Source organism: Artemia sp. Qi Xiang Cuo, chromosome 1 (genome assembly GCF_049724085.1).
Source record: "Artemia sp. Qi Xiang Cuo chromosome 1, ASM4972408v1, whole genome shotgun sequence".
In the NCBI taxonomy this organism is placed as follows: Eukaryota; Metazoa; Arthropoda; class Branchiopoda; order Anostraca; family Artemiidae; genus Artemia; species Artemia sp. Qi Xiang Cuo.
In genome coordinates, this window is record NC_142794.1 from 43,758,581 (window position 1) to 43,774,803 (window position 16,223).

Here is a 16,223-nt window from a genome sequence, read left to right on the forward strand (position 1 = left end):
TTTATTGATACATCGTTTCGTTTCGCGCTGAAGAAGAGAGGCGTTTGTCCTCTCGAAATATTCGCTTTGTTTTTTCAGTATCTTAAATTGGCCTATAAAAACCCAATTTTTTCTCGTTTTTCTTTCTTTATGAGAATATATGTACTTTACTGAAAAAAAATTCAAATGAGTTTACTGAAAAAAAATGTGCATTATCAATTTAATATGCATATGCTGATATTTATTCCCTAAAATCTTAATTAATTTTTGATTTCTTAAAGTTATAAAAGTGAAAATATTTCAAAGAATCGTTTTCAGTAAAGCGCCAATGACGCAGTAGGTTTTAGGTTTCTGCAGTGAGACGATACCCAAACTCTTATTTGTAGTTATTTTTATTCGATTCAAACTTGATTTGCATATTCAATTTAAGTTTCACTCGTTTTAAGATTTATTTATTCATTTACATTAATATATATTGTATGTTTGCTCGCATTGATTGTTTTTTTAATTTCTGTTCGTTTTAAGTTTCATTTATACTTTAATAGCAAAATATTTGTTTTCGTTTTAAGCTTGATTTTCATATTAAATCTAAACATTACTCTCTATTAGATCTATTTATTCATTTATATTATTACTTGTTGTATGTTTTTTGCTATGATTGTATATTTAGTTTCTGTTGGTTTTGGTTTTCATTTATTTTTTAATAGTAATTTTTGGTCGTTTTTTGTTTGAACTTTAAAAGGTATTTTTATCTCCTGAGTTTAAGTTTAAAATTTCCTTTACTTTTCTTTGAAAATATTATTTTTCGGAAATCTTTTTTTAATTAATTTTGAGAAAAGCGGGCCTGCGATATGTTTTCAGAACCTATCATTTCTGAAGGCAGATACCATGTTTGACTAAATACGAACCCTAAGTATTAAACTTCTTTGAATATGTATGAAATAGATTAATTAGAATACTAAAGTTTTACAAGTATACTTTTTTTTTAAAATCCAGTTCTATAAATATTTTGACTGTTTAGTGTGTCAGGTCCTGGCTGTGTCCCAAAAATCTCCTCCTCCCCATAAAGGAGCCCCTGAGTAGTGTCATTTAGCTTTGAAAATTGGTGCTAAAACTCTGTTGAAAATGTGGTAAACGCCAAGCATTTTTTAAGGCATACAAAGAATTCAGTGCCAACTAATGGTTAATAGTACAGTTTTTCAGCATCCAAATAAGTTAAAATACCCATAACTTACGATGATACTTGATGAAAAGATGGTCGATTGTTTATCTTTTAATTTTGGTTCTGTTTTTCTTTCAATTTTCTTCTTCGTTTTTCCTGGTTACAGAGGCCAATAATGCTGGTTTATAACGCACTCTTCATTTGGGTGAGCTTAAGGGTTGTCAGTCGCTTTAAAGTAACAGGCCGCTAGCTGATGTACTATCTTATAAACGTCTGGCAATTGCTGTCGAGTAACAACTCCCTCATTAACAAAAACTTTTTATTGTTTTTTTCGCATGCTGACCAATGGTCTACGTAGCGCAGGTACCTATCTCCCTGATTTTCTGCCTTCGGCCCGGAGTGCAATACGTGGTTTGGGGCAAGTCATCCGACGCTTATGCTGATTCCAAATATTTTGTGGTATTTCAAATGACGAACAAAAAAAATGAGCCGTGAGTTCTTAATGAAACTTAAATACTTTCGGAATTTTTAAATTTGGAAAATATATTTCGATGTTTTCTAGCCTGCTTTGGGTGATTATAATATCGAAGTACACGTAAAGTTTTAGGGTCTTGCGTTCTGTTTTTTTTTTATACTTTAGTGCTTTTGGTAATAAATTATGCCAACATCTAATTTATTCTGAATTTATGTACGAGCTTTTATTTGGTGGTATTATAACAAAAAGGGCTTAACTGATAAGCTCTACTGTCTTTTTACTGTTCACGAACCAATCTATGGGCCGCGCATGATCACCATGGTGTTCCACCCTAAAATAAGTTTTTCAGCAAAAAAAATAAGGCTCTTTATAAGAAATAGTAAAATGTCCACCCGAAAGTTTGTGGTACCAAATTGTAAGTAAGGAGTGCCTCGGCCTAATAGTAACCGAAACTCTAAAAAACGGAATTTTGATCACAATAGATGCATAAAAATACTGGCTTCTTATGCTGATTTTAAATATATAAAACTCCTTAAGTTTAGTGTTACCCATCAAAAGCTACGAGTCTGAGAAAATTTGCCTGATTTTCGAAAAATAGGGAAACACCCCAAAAGTCTAGGAATAATAATGAAGGTTGCACCACCAGATTCAGTGCATCAGAGAACCCTACTGTAGAGGTTTCAAGCTCCCATCTGTGAAAATGTAGAATTGTGTATTTTTTTGCCAGATGTGTGTTTATTTGTTTTCCATGGGTGGTCGTATAGAAACAATGGTCCTAGACGATCGGAAGAGGGCTCATTTGGATGGAAATTAAAAGTTTTAATTCCCTTTCTAAGAGACTCGAAACACTGGAGGGCAACTAGCTCCCCTCCCACGCTCCCTTTTCCCCTAAGTCATCAGATCAAAATTTTGAGATAACGATCTTGTTTGGCATAGTTGAAAGGTCGAATAATTATGCCTCTGGGAATGACATGACTCCCCCCAGCCCCTGGGGAAAGGGCTGTAAGTTATGAAATTTGCACATTGCTTACATATATTATTTGTTATTTGGAAGTATACAGACATTTGTGGAGGCGGAATTTTCCGCGGGGAGGATTTTTCATGGGAACAGAAGTTGCCGAGGGTGAAATCTCCAGGTGAAATTCTTTTTATTTGTCTGACTTTCTCTTTAGCGGCTCAATTTTACGAATGGAGATGTTCCGAGAAAAATGTACAGTGGGGTTTGAAACGTGTCTAGAGGATTTTCTATGGGGGGGGGGGATTTTCGGTGGGAGAAATTCTCCACAGGGAATTTTTCGCGGGAGAAATACTCTGTAAGGGAATTCTAACGGGAGAAACTTTCTTTCGGGACGGGGGATATCGGGGAGAAGTTTTTGACGGAGGGGACGGGGTATTTTCGACATGATTTGAGAAATAGTCAGAAATTAAATTTAGTACAAGTCTTTTTTCAAATGAAAATAAGCTAGGGAGAGTTTTTCAGGCAGAATTGTCTACAGGAAATTTCGCAAGGGGTATTTTCAGCGAGGATGGAACTGTCCGGGGGAGGGAGATTTTACGCCGGAAAAACTTTCTATGAAGAGTCCTTTGTGAAAGGTGCAATTTTTTCAGGGAGGGGATGGTGGATTTCTCGTTATTGTTTGAAAAAGATCAGAAATTAAATAAAGCAAGTCTTTTCAACTGAAAGTAAAGAGCCTCATTAAAAATTAAAGCTAACAGAGATTATTCCGTATTTCAGGGGGGCTGTCCCCCTCAATATCTCGCTCTTTATGCTAAAGTTTGACTTTTTGTCCCAATTCTTTAAGAGCAACTCCTCAAACATAAGGGCCATTTAATCATAGGCAGCGAGAACGATGTTGACGCAATGTATTATTATTTTTTTTTTTGGTCTTAGACCAGGGCACTTCGTATCGAAGGAGTTGTCGTAAAAACTTCGAAAAGGGCTCATTCGATTGGTAATTGGAGTGGCTTGTGGCCTTTTTAGTAGTCGGAAGTGATTGGAAAGCATACAACACACCTTCCACGCCCACCATTTCCCCAAACACATCCAATCAAAATTTTGAGATAGCCATTTTGTTCAGCGTAGCTGATTTCACGATAGAAATTATGTCTTGAGGAGTACACTTCCCCGCAGCCCTCAGGTCAAAGGTTGTAAGCTATGCCCTGGGGCAATATAAGGCTTTTATAGAAAGCGTTGTCGTAGAACTTCAAAAAAGGCTCGTTCGATTGGAAATTCAAAGGGCTAGTCCCTTTTTAATAGTCGAAAGTAATTGGAGGGCAACTAACCCCCCTTTCATGCCCACCATTTCCCCAGACACATACAATCAAATTTTGAGAGAGCGATTTGTTTCAAGGTAGTGTATATATCTGGATATATTTCCCTTGGGAATGACAACCCCCCCCCCCCCCACAGAATTCAATGCAATGATTGTTAGTTGTAATTGTCAGGCATATAAGGTTTTTTATAGAAATTGCTGTCATAGAAACTTAAGAAAGGGCTTATTCGATTGAACATTGAAAGGGCATGTGCCCTATTTAATAGTCGAAAGTGATTGGAGGGATACTAACCCCCCTCTCATGCCCATCATTTCCCCAAACACATCCAATCAAAATTTTGAGATAGCAATTTTTTTCAACGTAGTTGAAAGTTCTGAAAATAAGGTCTTTGGAGATGACAACCCCCTCACAGCCCTCAGGGCAAGGGTTTTAATTTATGCTCTTGGGGCATATAAGGTGTTTATAGAAAGCGTTGTCGTAGAAACACAAAAAGGATTTATTTAATTGGGAATTGTAAGACCCAGTGCCCTTTTAAATAGTCGAAAGGGATTGGAAGGCTTTAATTTTTAATATGAAAGATTAATGTGGGTACAATGTATTATTATTTTTCTTTCTTTTTTTTTTTTTTTGTTTAGACCAGGGCAATTCATATCGAAGCATTTGTCTTAGTAACTTATAAGAAGGCTCATTCGATTGAAAGTAGAAAGGGCTAATGCCCTTTTTAATAGTCGTAAATGATTGGAGGGCAATTAGTCCCTCTCCCACGCCCCCCCACCCAATTGCCCATTATGTTTAAAAACTAAATGTTGTCTTAAGGTTAAATCAAAATGCACTGTGTTAATGCTAATCAAGGAGGCACACTTGTGCCTCTATAAAGAGGCGACCCACCACAATGTTAAGCGATTTCAGGTCCTAGAGGTCGCAGAGAGACGGCGGTGATCGCATTTTGTTGCCCAAGCTCAAACTAAGAAACGTGCAAAATTTCATCCTCCTCCGACTTTATCTTCATGGGGTAAACTGGGCCGGAAGTTTCGACCCTCCCACCACAGCCCCTCTTTAACGTTGTCCGATTAGGCTGAAATTTAGAGGTTCAGCTTTCCTAGGGCCCGGGAGTTTATCCTCGAAATTTCAGCTCAATCCGATAACTTCTTCCCTGTTTTCAAAAAACCAAATATAGCCACTTAAACTTCATTTCTCTTTTTTTTTTTGTTATCCACGCCTACAGGCCACAGTTGGCAACTGATCCGGGTGAATGAGGACTCATTCGAAGCAGAATTTGACCTGTTAGGGCCTTTTGATATTTTCAGACCGAAAAAATTATCCCCCGAATTTACATTTACGAAAAACCTCGTTTTCCTATAATAGCCCATGTTAATTTTTCCCACCACAACCCCACTTTAACTTTGTCCGATCGGGCTGAAATTTAGAAAATAAGCTTTCCCAGGGCCTGAGAGCTTATCCTAGAAAATTCAGCTCAATCTGATCACTCTTTCCCTGTTTTGCAAAAACAAAACATCAAGTTTTGTGGGGATTTGCTTGCTTTAAAAAATAGATTCCCCTTACTAAAAACAACTACAATTGTGTCTCTTTAGTCCAGCGGTCGAGACTTTTGACTGTCAGGCGGAAACCCCGGGTTCGGTTCACCGTTAGAGGAAATTTTTCATATACTGAATTTAAATTTGAAAAACGAAAATCAGTTTCTTTTTTAAATTATTTGAAAAAAATTACGTTTTCTAAAGATTTAAAGAGGCTGAGTTACAAGGTCGACGCTTAAAACGTACAGGGATTAGGAGGCACAGTTGGGGGGCTGTTAAAGAGGCTGAGTCACAAGTTCGAACCTTAAAACGTACAGGGATTAGGAGGCACCCTGTAAGAAGTGATTTGAGTATTCAGGAATTAAAAGCCTTAACACAAGAATGTTCAAGAGCAGGGGGTTTGGGGGGCGGCAGCCTCCCACTTTAACTCCTGACACGATCAGCTAACAGTTAGTCAAGCAATAATAAGTAATAAACTGTACAAAAACGTGCAGAAATTATTTGAAAAAAACTACGTTTTCTAAAGAGTTAAAGAGGCTGAGTTACAAGGTCGAACCTTAAAACGTACAGGGATTAGGAGGCACAGTTGGAGGGGCTGCCGCCCCAAACCCCGCTTTCGCAGCCTTTAAATAAAAAAAAGTTTTTTAAACTGAAAGTAAGGAGCGACATTAAATCTTAAAACGAACAGAAATTATTCCGTATATGAAAGGGGCTGTGCCCTCCTCAACGCCTCGCTCTTTACGCTAAAGTTTTTATTGTTTAAAAAAAGAGTTGTGAGAAAGTCAAACTTTAGCGTAAAGAGCGAGGCGTTGAGGAGGACACAGCCCCTTTCATATACGGAATAATTTCTGTTCATTTTAAGATTTAATGTCGCTCCTTACTTTCAGTTTAAAAAACTTTTTTTTACTTAAAGTCTGCGAAAGCGGGGGGTTTGGGGGGCGGCAGCCCCCCCAACTGTGCCTCCTAATCCCTGTACGTTTTAAGGTTCGACCTTGTAACTCAGCCTCTTTAACTCTTTAGAAAACGTAGTTTTTTTCAAATAATTCCCAATAAGGCATCTCAGCGGTATCCCAAGAACGACTAAAGGTATTATGTTCAAACTGTCGGGACTACTTCTGCTTTAAAAATTTAACCAAATCAAAATAGCGTAAGTGTATCCAAGCTATCAAAAAGTAAACAGATTTTTTTTTTGCGAATGGCATCAAGTTTTCTATTTCAGGTCAACTAGAGGAGGTATGAAACTAAATTAAACACTACTATTTTTTTCTGGATTTTTAAAAGGGTGTAAGTTTTTAAAAATTGCTGAAAATCTTTCTCCAGCATACAAATAGCAGGCCAAACTATAAAGTCTTAAATAAAACGAAAAGATTTAAAGATTTTTTTTTCTCTGAAAAGACTATGTCAATATAAAACGAACAGAAATTAATTTAAAAACTTTTTCCACAAAATAGGTTTTTCAAAGAAAAGTAAAGAACTCCATTAAACCAAAAATGAGCAAAAATCAAATAATCTACCAAGCGTGACATTACTACAAATCAGCATCGATAAATAAATGAAACCCAAAACGAACAGAAATTACAATACATAACCGAGTCAAACTCAAAACGAGCAGAAATTAACATGAGTATGGTTCAAAATCCTTATGCCTTCCCAAGGCCAGAACATAATTTGCACTTTACTAAAAAAAAAAAAAAAATAAAAATGAATGTGCATTGTCAGTTTAATATACATATACTGATATTTAGAAATCAAAATGTTAATATTCTTTGTTTTATTAAATTTATAAAAGTGAAAACATTTATATTTTTTAGTAAAGTGCAAATTATATTCTGGCATTGGGAAGGCATTGGGGTTTTGAACCCTACTCGTGATAATTTTTGCTCGTATTGAGTTTGACTCGATGATTTATTGTAATTTCAGGTCATTTTGGGTTTCATTTCTTTATCGATGCTGATTTGTGGTAGTTTCACGCTTTGTAGATTATTTGATTTGATTTTTGCTCATTTTTGGTTTGATGGAGCTCTTTACTTTTCTTTGAAAAACTTACTTTGTGGAAAATTTTTTTTTAATTAGTTAGAATAAGAAGCTTTTGTAAACTATTAAAATTTACAGCGCAAACAGCGAGGGGTTGAGGAGGGGGAAACCCCCCTCATATATGGAGTAATTTCCGTTTGTGTTAAGTTTAAGTTTTGCTCTTTACATTTGGTTTTAAAACTTGCTTTTTTATTTAATTTTACCAAGTTTACCTAATTTGTCGCTTTCAGAGTTTAGGTACTGCTACCCTCTTTTGTTTTTAGGCAATCGAAGCATTGGGAGATGTCCAAAGCGGTGCGAGAGATTCAAACACTCAGCCGTCTTCATCATCCTAATATAATATCTTACAAGCACGCTTGGCTTGAGGCTGCGTCTTCAGAATTTTCAGAATTGTCTCTTGAAAATACCTCTGATGTTTCATCGAAGCAACCCAAATCCCGTTTACCCCTAGAATGTGCAAGCTCAGCCTCGCTAAAGAAGCCTACTCGTGATTCTAGTGATATAGATATTGTATTTCGCCATAGTAATGAGTCCAGTTGTAGCATTGAGAATGAACAATCACTGCCATTTGAAACTGTTCCAGATAAAGTCATCATACCCTCTGTACATTTGTATATTGCAATGCAATACTGTGAAGAAACTTTGAGAGATTGGCTAAAGAGGCGAAATTCTAGTGATGTGTTGATTGATTTGAATGTTAATCTAACTATTTTTCGGCAAGTTGTGGAAGGGGTAGAGGCCATTCATGGAGCGGGTATTATACATCGGGATTTAAAGGTATTAATCATTTTTTATTGAAAACAATGGACTTTGTGATTTGGAACAGGAGTAGTTTAAGATTCCAGGTTACTTTGTTTAACAATAGCTTACTGAACCCTTCTAAAGACGGTTAATTACTAACATTGTTGTTTATGCTTAAAAAGAAGGCTAGAATTCGTTACAGTAAAGGTTGACAACCATTAAATGTGTTACCAAAGAAAGATAAATGAACTCTTGTGGCTCCAGATCCGGCCGTTGATTCTCTCTACGTAGTCTATGCACGTTGGTTGTTTTTGACTATGCTCACGAGACTGTACGCATATACGTATATACGTATGTATGTAAGACTATGTACGTATCTGCACATGCTAAGGGGGGCAACTCTGCTCTTCCTCTACAGGGTAAACCAAAAATGATGTAGTGCAAGTGATTTATTCTATCAAAAACGTTATTTTTTTCGGCAGTGGCGTCGTTTGGGGAGGGATAGTTGCCCCTCTCCCAATAATTTGGAGAAAAAAAAAATATTATATTGTTTATGTCCCTTGACTTTCCGGATGTGAACCCCTCTTGCCCCCTCCCAATAAAAAGGTTGGAGCCGCGCCCCTGCTTTTCAGACACGTATTTCTTACCCCCCCCCCCTTCATTTCCCCTACAGAAATAGGGGGAACATTCTTATTTCATTCTGGCGGGAAGAGGCAATAAAACCCCTTAACTATGGGAAGTATGGAAAGAGAATGAAGTTTCATTTTAATTGAAATTAGCGATAGTGTAACAAGAGTATTTGTAGTTCTTGTAAAGGACACCCTAGACGGTCAATCATTTTTATCAAAAGCTTCCGTCAATCAATTGATTAAAGTATGATTGATCGTCTAGGAACCTGTTTGACGCTTGAGTCAAGCGTTGATGGTGATTGATAGAAAGTTTGAATGATTCAATCGGTTCTTAGACGGTCAATTATGCTTTAATCAATTGATTGACGGAAGCTTTTGATCAAAATGATTGACCGTCTAGGGTACCCTTAAGTCTTGTACTTTTTACTCAAATAGCCTAATAAATAGTGTAAATCTCAGGACTCAGTTCTCTATGAATGAAATAGATTGAAATATCTGAAATATCCGCATATTTGTGAAACAGGGGAGGGTATTGATTTCTTATATCCCTGTTAAAGACGTATGGCTGTGTAACTATTTTCAGATGCTTATAAACTCTAAACTGTATAAACTCCTTGCACGGATCTCTTCTACTTCAATTAGTTTTTCCACATTAAGTAAAGAAAATATTAAATTAAATAGTCTTCGCTGAATTTTGCCTTTTGTATTGTATGAGATTTTAGCGCCAAAGTACAAAGTGTTGCCACTAGTATTAACTCATCACAGCACTATGGCACCAGAAGCCAGCATGGGGTTGCACGCTCCTCCTCTGTCCCACTCTGTTTAAAGATTCACTCTTTGTACCATCCCTTGATGTCCTTACTTCCTTTAAATTTGTTTTCTCATTATTTCTTGTCACCCAAGTTATCAAGTATTTTGCAGTAGGTTGCATAGGTTGCATCAAGACGCTGGGTAATTGTAGACAGAGAAAAGCCAAGACAGATAGTCCAAGTAATTAGCAAGACAGTAGTCCAAAGTACAGACGCCCTGCTTTTTTTGGTCTCAGCTGGTGTACTAAAAAGTACGGTTTCCGCTACCTATAATCTGGAAAACGTGACCAAACCACTTTAACCTTTCTTTCATTATAGAACTAGAAAGCGGAATTGAACTTTTTGTAGAGTTTATTGTTTGATGTACGTTCGCTCAAACGAGTACTTACAACTGTATTTCGAAAAAAACGGTTATATTTCAAACTATGTTTCAAAAACAACTATATTTCGAAAAAAAACAGTTATATTTCTAACTATATTTCATAAGCAACTATATTTCGAAAAAAATAGGCTAGTGTGCCTTCCTTAACCTTTCGAAGCAGCCGCAATTCAGAGCCGAACCGGGCCTCCGTCATTAATGTGGCTTATAATATCCTGATCTTACTTCTAAGAGATATCTCCCTTTTCTTTCATGCGTTTTCACGCCCTTATTCTGTCTTCTTCTTTTTGTTCTCCCTTCTAACTTTTTCAAGTATTTTTTTCGTGTTGTCAAGTATTTTTTTCTAAGTATTGCAACTTGTCTGTAAGCAAAAACCTCGAAGAACGTAGATAAACCAACATTTTGGTTGTAATAGCTAATTATGACTTTTACCTTTCTATGTGATGCTTTTCTATTAGCTTATAAGGTGAAATATTTAGGCTATATTCTTGAGTGTCTATTTACATGCACTTTCCTACATGTACTAAGGAACATCTAATGAAAACGAAGGACAGGTTCTTGTTAAATTTCTAGCGTCTACTCTGGATTCACAGGCCTTCAACTTCATCGATTTCAAAGTTCAGTATAATATATCTTAGCCTTACTATTGATAGACTAGAATATATTTTAACCCATTAATAAAACAAGAAGTAGAAAAAAATAACGAGACACTATGGACTATAGAAATATGAAGCAAATAACATAAAAAAAAGAACTTCCAAGAACTTTAACGAAATGAAAAAAAAAGAGTACTAACCGTTATGAAAACAGAAGCAAAGCGGTGACACATTGGAATTAAATACAAGCACTGAATTTTTTTGTCATAGGGTCCACAATATCTGGAAGTTTTTGAGGGGTATTGTTAACGTGAAACTGATTTAATTAATGAAGTGACACAGTAGATAATTTGTAAAAACAATTGTAGTATTTGAAATACCTTCAGGCAGTGTCCTATCCAGGGTTTTGTTGTGGGAGGGGGGGGGTCTACATACAAGCTTTTTCTTAAACGCAACAAACTTGTTTACATCTTTTTTTTTTGCTTTTCTACAAGTCGCACAAAAATCTTGGGGGGGGGGGGCGATTCGAACCGGGTAGTCCCCCCATTCCTGGATACGACCCCGCCTTCAGGATAACGTAAAAACTCCCATTTAGATAGTTTACTGATGATGAACCAAAACTGATTCGAGTCAAGACCAACCAATTGAATCTACCCTAGCTAGGCTAGAAGAGGTTTGAATATACGAATTCCTGCAGCTTTTATGTCGCGTTACTAATTAGGTCAGGACACGTCACAGAAAGATTAGTTCGAAAAGAAATACCGAGCTATCCCACCTTTGCAGCAGGAACTAGAGTAAATATCAGTTGAAATATATTATTCAATCAAGCTTATTAAAAGTAATGTATTCGCATGTACGCAGACAAGTAGCATAAGCACATAGACTATGCATAGCCGTGTTGTTTTGTGCGAAATTGGCTAAATGTAATAAAAATAGTGTTTACGAACGTCAGCTTTAATATTTCCTTTTCCAACAAAGTCTATATCTCAACATAGAGAAATTAATACACTTTAACCTTTCCATGTATAAAAATCGTAGCCTAGCAGTAGCTGCTTAGGAATACTTTGAAAATATCCTCCACTGCTGCCTTAAGTTAAACATAATCTATCTCTAATATCTATCTAAACTCTTCTGAAAACGAAAAACAAAGATAAAAGTAACGGTAAATTGTTTAATAACGCTTTTGTTTAACGGGATTCTTCACACAGAAAGGAATTTATTAAAATTTAAAACGAAAATTTACTAAATATCAAAACTTGCTATCGAATTAAACCATCCAGCTTTTTACTAGGTCAAAACAAGAAAGACAGAAAACGAAGATTTCTTAATAATCACTATTTGATTTTTTAGGAAAGTTTTGTAACCTGTCAAACAATTGATTTCCTACGGTATTTATTCACTCATACATTTAATTGTTTCTTTTCTGTTATCCCTTTTTGGATTTTATGTATAAGTAAAAACCCGGCCTCTCGATTGGTTTATTCTTTCTTGTTATACTTTTTTAGAAAAAAAACGGCTATGTATAGCAACATAGGTTGTGTATCTTACTGGGATATCTTGAAAATTAAACTTATCTTGATGACAAGGGCATATCCAGGATTTTTGTTCAGGGGGGGAGGGACCAAAGACAATTTAAAAAACGCATTGGAAACTTGTTTATATGCATTTTTGTTACGTTTTTACTAGTCAGGCCAAAATGTCGTGTGTATGTGGCTGGGTGGGGGGGGGGTCAAACACAGTAATTTTTCTTTTATTTAGGAGTCGTTAGACCAAGGTCGGAGCTGGTACTTGTAGTCCTTATAATAATAAGAACGGGGAGTTTTTGTCCCCATCTGGTAATTTTATAGGTTGAATATTTTTAAAAAGTACGTTTAAGAATACTAAGATTCAAAAAAAGGAATCATATCGCAATTGAGACTCTAAAACGTAATCGCATAATTTGTCGGTATCAGCCCACCGCTAATATGTGTACACATATTCTATTTTGCAGCCTGAAAATATCTTTTTTAATCATTCGACGCGCCAAGTACAGATTGGAGATTTTGGTTTGGCCCGATTTCTACCACAAAACGCTGCCCAATATAATCTAACTCCAATTTCATCCGATGTTTGTCAGTTGAACCGACTTGGCTTTACTAATGGAATTGGGACTCATAGCTATGCTGCACCAGAGCAAATTACTGGGGGACAGTATGATCAAAAAGTAAGCTTTACCTATTTTTTCTCTTCTCCTTTTCTCTTATTGTTCTTTTTTCTCTTTGTATGCTGTTGCTAATAAAATGCCTGTTCGATCTGATTTGATCAAGGTTCATAGTTGAGAAAACATCCAGACTTGAAATTTTATACCCAAGTGAAATGAATTTCCAAAATTCATTTCGAAAGAAGATTTAAAAAACGCTTTAAAAAAATTTTATACGCATTTTTGATACTTTTTTAAGAGTCAGACACAAATTTAGATGATTTTGCGCTTTATCTTTAAATTGCAATCTGTTACAAATACAATTTGGGTTTTGCCCAGTTTAATTGTCGTTAATTACAAAGTCTAACCCAAGTGTTTTGGGGACAATAAGACGAGTCAACAACGTACTGTTGTTTTTTTTGTTTTTTGTCTTTTTTTTATAGTGAAAAAACACAGTAAATTGTTGCCTCCTCTTATTGCCCCCAAAGCCAATACTTGGCACACGAACAAGTTTGAGCAAATAAGATGCAGAACGAATCGCTTCAGCAGTTCGTTTATTTCGTTTTATGCGATTGTCATTAATCATGCTTAGTTTTTTCTTCTTTTTTTCACCTGTGTTGTAAGAAATAGCGTAATTTAGTTGAGCTTGGCCGATACTATGAAAGCTGTTTTAAATAAATGAATCTTGAACATATACTAGACGTCCAACTCCGTGGACTTTTTGTTAGCAATAAATCAGCTTGATGCATTAGAATCTTTTACTTTGAATTTAATTTTGAACTACCTGAACGTAGACTTTGCTTCATAACTAGATTTTTTATTTTGTAATCTGTCGGAGAGTAACATTTTCATTTTTACTGACTGAATTTTATTATACAGTTCCCTTTTTTTCAACATTTAGAAATAAATCTTCAACGCCTATTAGCTTGTTACCCCCTCCCCTCTGAAATTAGAGATTTCAAAGATTGCTTCTATAATATCGTATACTGCCTGTATAGTTCGCCTTTTTTTTCTTTTCCATTTTGTGCTTCACACGGTGTTCAAAAAAATCTTCTAGTGTTATCAAAGCGGAGCTCAAGTTTTGTAATGTTAGTATATTGACGCCCCCTTGCTTGAAAGTACTAAGTTGAGGAGAGAAATTTATCATCTGTCTTCTTTTTTCATAGACGAGTTTACTAAATCGAAATTCCGATGAAATTTCATGGTTAACTTATAAATGAAACGAAGAAATGGTGACAGTTACGCAACTTCTTGGGAAAATAAGGAAGTGGTGTTGGGAAGATATAAGGTCCATTCTCTTGCCTCGAGTAAGGGGTGTTAATGAAGATGCCCATATTGTGGCTGTTTTCAAAGGATTAACAGAGCTAAGATTTGAATTCTTTGCAGTATATGTTGGGGGTGTTTTCTTTTTGGAAGGCTAATGAGGAAGATTTTGTTTTTATGTGCCTTGGCATATACTCTATCTCCTTCTATTGGGTGTCGTTCTTTGTTTTTGTAGATGTTGTCACGTTTTGTAGTCACATTTCACTGGGCTTTTGTGTTAATCATTCTATTCATTTTCGCAAAATCCACATGTGCAATAAGTGAAAATCTTATAAAAAATTGATCATTCCAAATCATAAAAATTAGTCGAATGCATTATTTTTGTAGCATAGAAATGTGCGTTGAAATCTAAATTTATTACTTACGGCCTTTAGTTGTGTCATGAGAGCGATTTGATTATTGAACTAAGGACACGAACAAAAGGATTCATCAGTCGGAAAGACTTATAGAGATAATACGAGATTTTACTTCAATCATCCTACGAGGTAAACTGTCAATATCAAAAGGCTACTTATGACTCTATGGAACTGACAGAAGATACCGAATTCTGCTTAATGTTTTTACCGACTCCTACCTTATTTAATGTCAATTTACTTTGCTAAAATTTTTCAGTCACCCAAAGTGAAAACAGATCAAATGGAAATGAAACATGATGTTGGACAAATAACATGTTTTTTGGGATTTATTTGTATTGCTGGAGCTTTCTATCTTATTCTATTGCTAGTTTCAGTAATCTCAATGTTTTTTAATGTATCTGCAACGCTCATTGTTTGATAGACAAGTTATATGTGAAACTTCCTTAGTTCTTAGTACTCTCTTTTGACACCACTATGCATAAAGTGTATTTGCCCACATCGTGCATACAAACAGCAGTAAAACATGTTTTGAGATTTATTTTGCCATACACAATGCCTACCAGGGTATGAGGTGCAGTATTTGGCGTAAATAAATTACCATAAAATTTCACTAAAAAAAATAAATCTTCGAAGTTTTTTCCTCTTTTTTTCGGCGCCTATGCTTTCTTGCTAGGTGGATTCGTCTTCTGCACACATCTTGCATACAAACAGCCGCAAAATATGTTTTGAGATTTATTTTGCCATGCACAGTGCCTACCATAATATGCGGCGCAGTATTGGGTGTAAAATATTACGATAAAAAAATAATCAATCTTCAAAGTTTCTTTTTTCCCCTTTTTTTCGGCGCCTATGCTTTCTTGCCAAGTGGATTCATCTTGCCTGTTTACAGTTAACGAGAGGCAGACTAAACCAAACTAAAAACTTTTTTTTGAGAGTTAACTCAAAATGAACCCCCCCCCCCATGTCCGGTGACTATGGTTTCACGTCTTCGATCTAAAATAGGGTAAATTTTTAAATTACGTGTTTATGATTTGTTGTACAAGATACAGGAAATGAAGGTATTATGAATTGAATATGCCTGCTTTTATCTCTAAATGTCTACTCCCATCTCTGCGGCAATTTGTTCACCTCAAGATGAAGACCTGTCTTGTCGGAATTTTTCAAGCCTTATAATAAGTTGGAAGAGACAGAAGAAGCCGGGGAAGAGATGGAGAAAGTCAACTAGCTTGAAAACATTAGTTTTACTGTAGACCCAAGCTACAGCTAGGACAACTTTCTGACTTAGTGAAATATCGCCCTTCTACATTTCTCAAAAATTCAACTTAGGAAGAATCTATTTTCTTATAGAGTCAATGTGGTTCAATCCCGCCTTCTAGGGCTACAATGAGAGAAGGTTGAGATGGTTAGGACAGACTCTGCGGATGAAGGATGAGACATTGGCAAATATTGTCCTTGTCGTAAGGAAAGTTGGGAGGATATCGTAATGAAAAATTTAAGGTAAATGGGAACTTCTTGGGAGGGTGTAAAGAGAGATGCTTTGAATAAACCGGGATGGCGAAGGAGCGTGCGCAGCCGTATTGGCCTCAGATGGCTTAGTGTTGCAGTGAGTTGTTAGTAGTAATAGTAGTAATTCATTTTGAGTGCTATAAACGCTTAAATTGTTGTATTTATCAACCATAAAATCATTGTATGTCCATAACAATTACCTGTATTTCTTTTCTGCTCAGCCTACCTTCAATTCCCAAAAAGTTA

General features: G+C 35.9%; 1 protein-coding gene across 3 annotated transcripts in view; it reads left to right on the plus strand.

Annotated features, from left to right (window-relative positions):
- LOC148956352 (eukaryotic translation initiation factor 2-alpha kinase 1-like) overlaps positions 1-16,223 on the plus strand; it is a 47,359-nt gene that overhangs the window by 28,645 nt on the left and 2,491 nt on the right. For all 3 annotated transcript variants that reach the window (XM_089106422.1, XM_089106368.1, XM_089106479.1), the window contains exons 5-6: positions 7,723-8,236; positions 12,604-12,816. In XM_089106422.1, the coding sequence (XP_088962548.1) occupies positions 7,723-8,236; positions 12,604-12,816 (727 nt within the window). The remainder of the gene's footprint in view (positions 1-7,722; positions 8,237-12,603; positions 12,817-16,223) is intronic.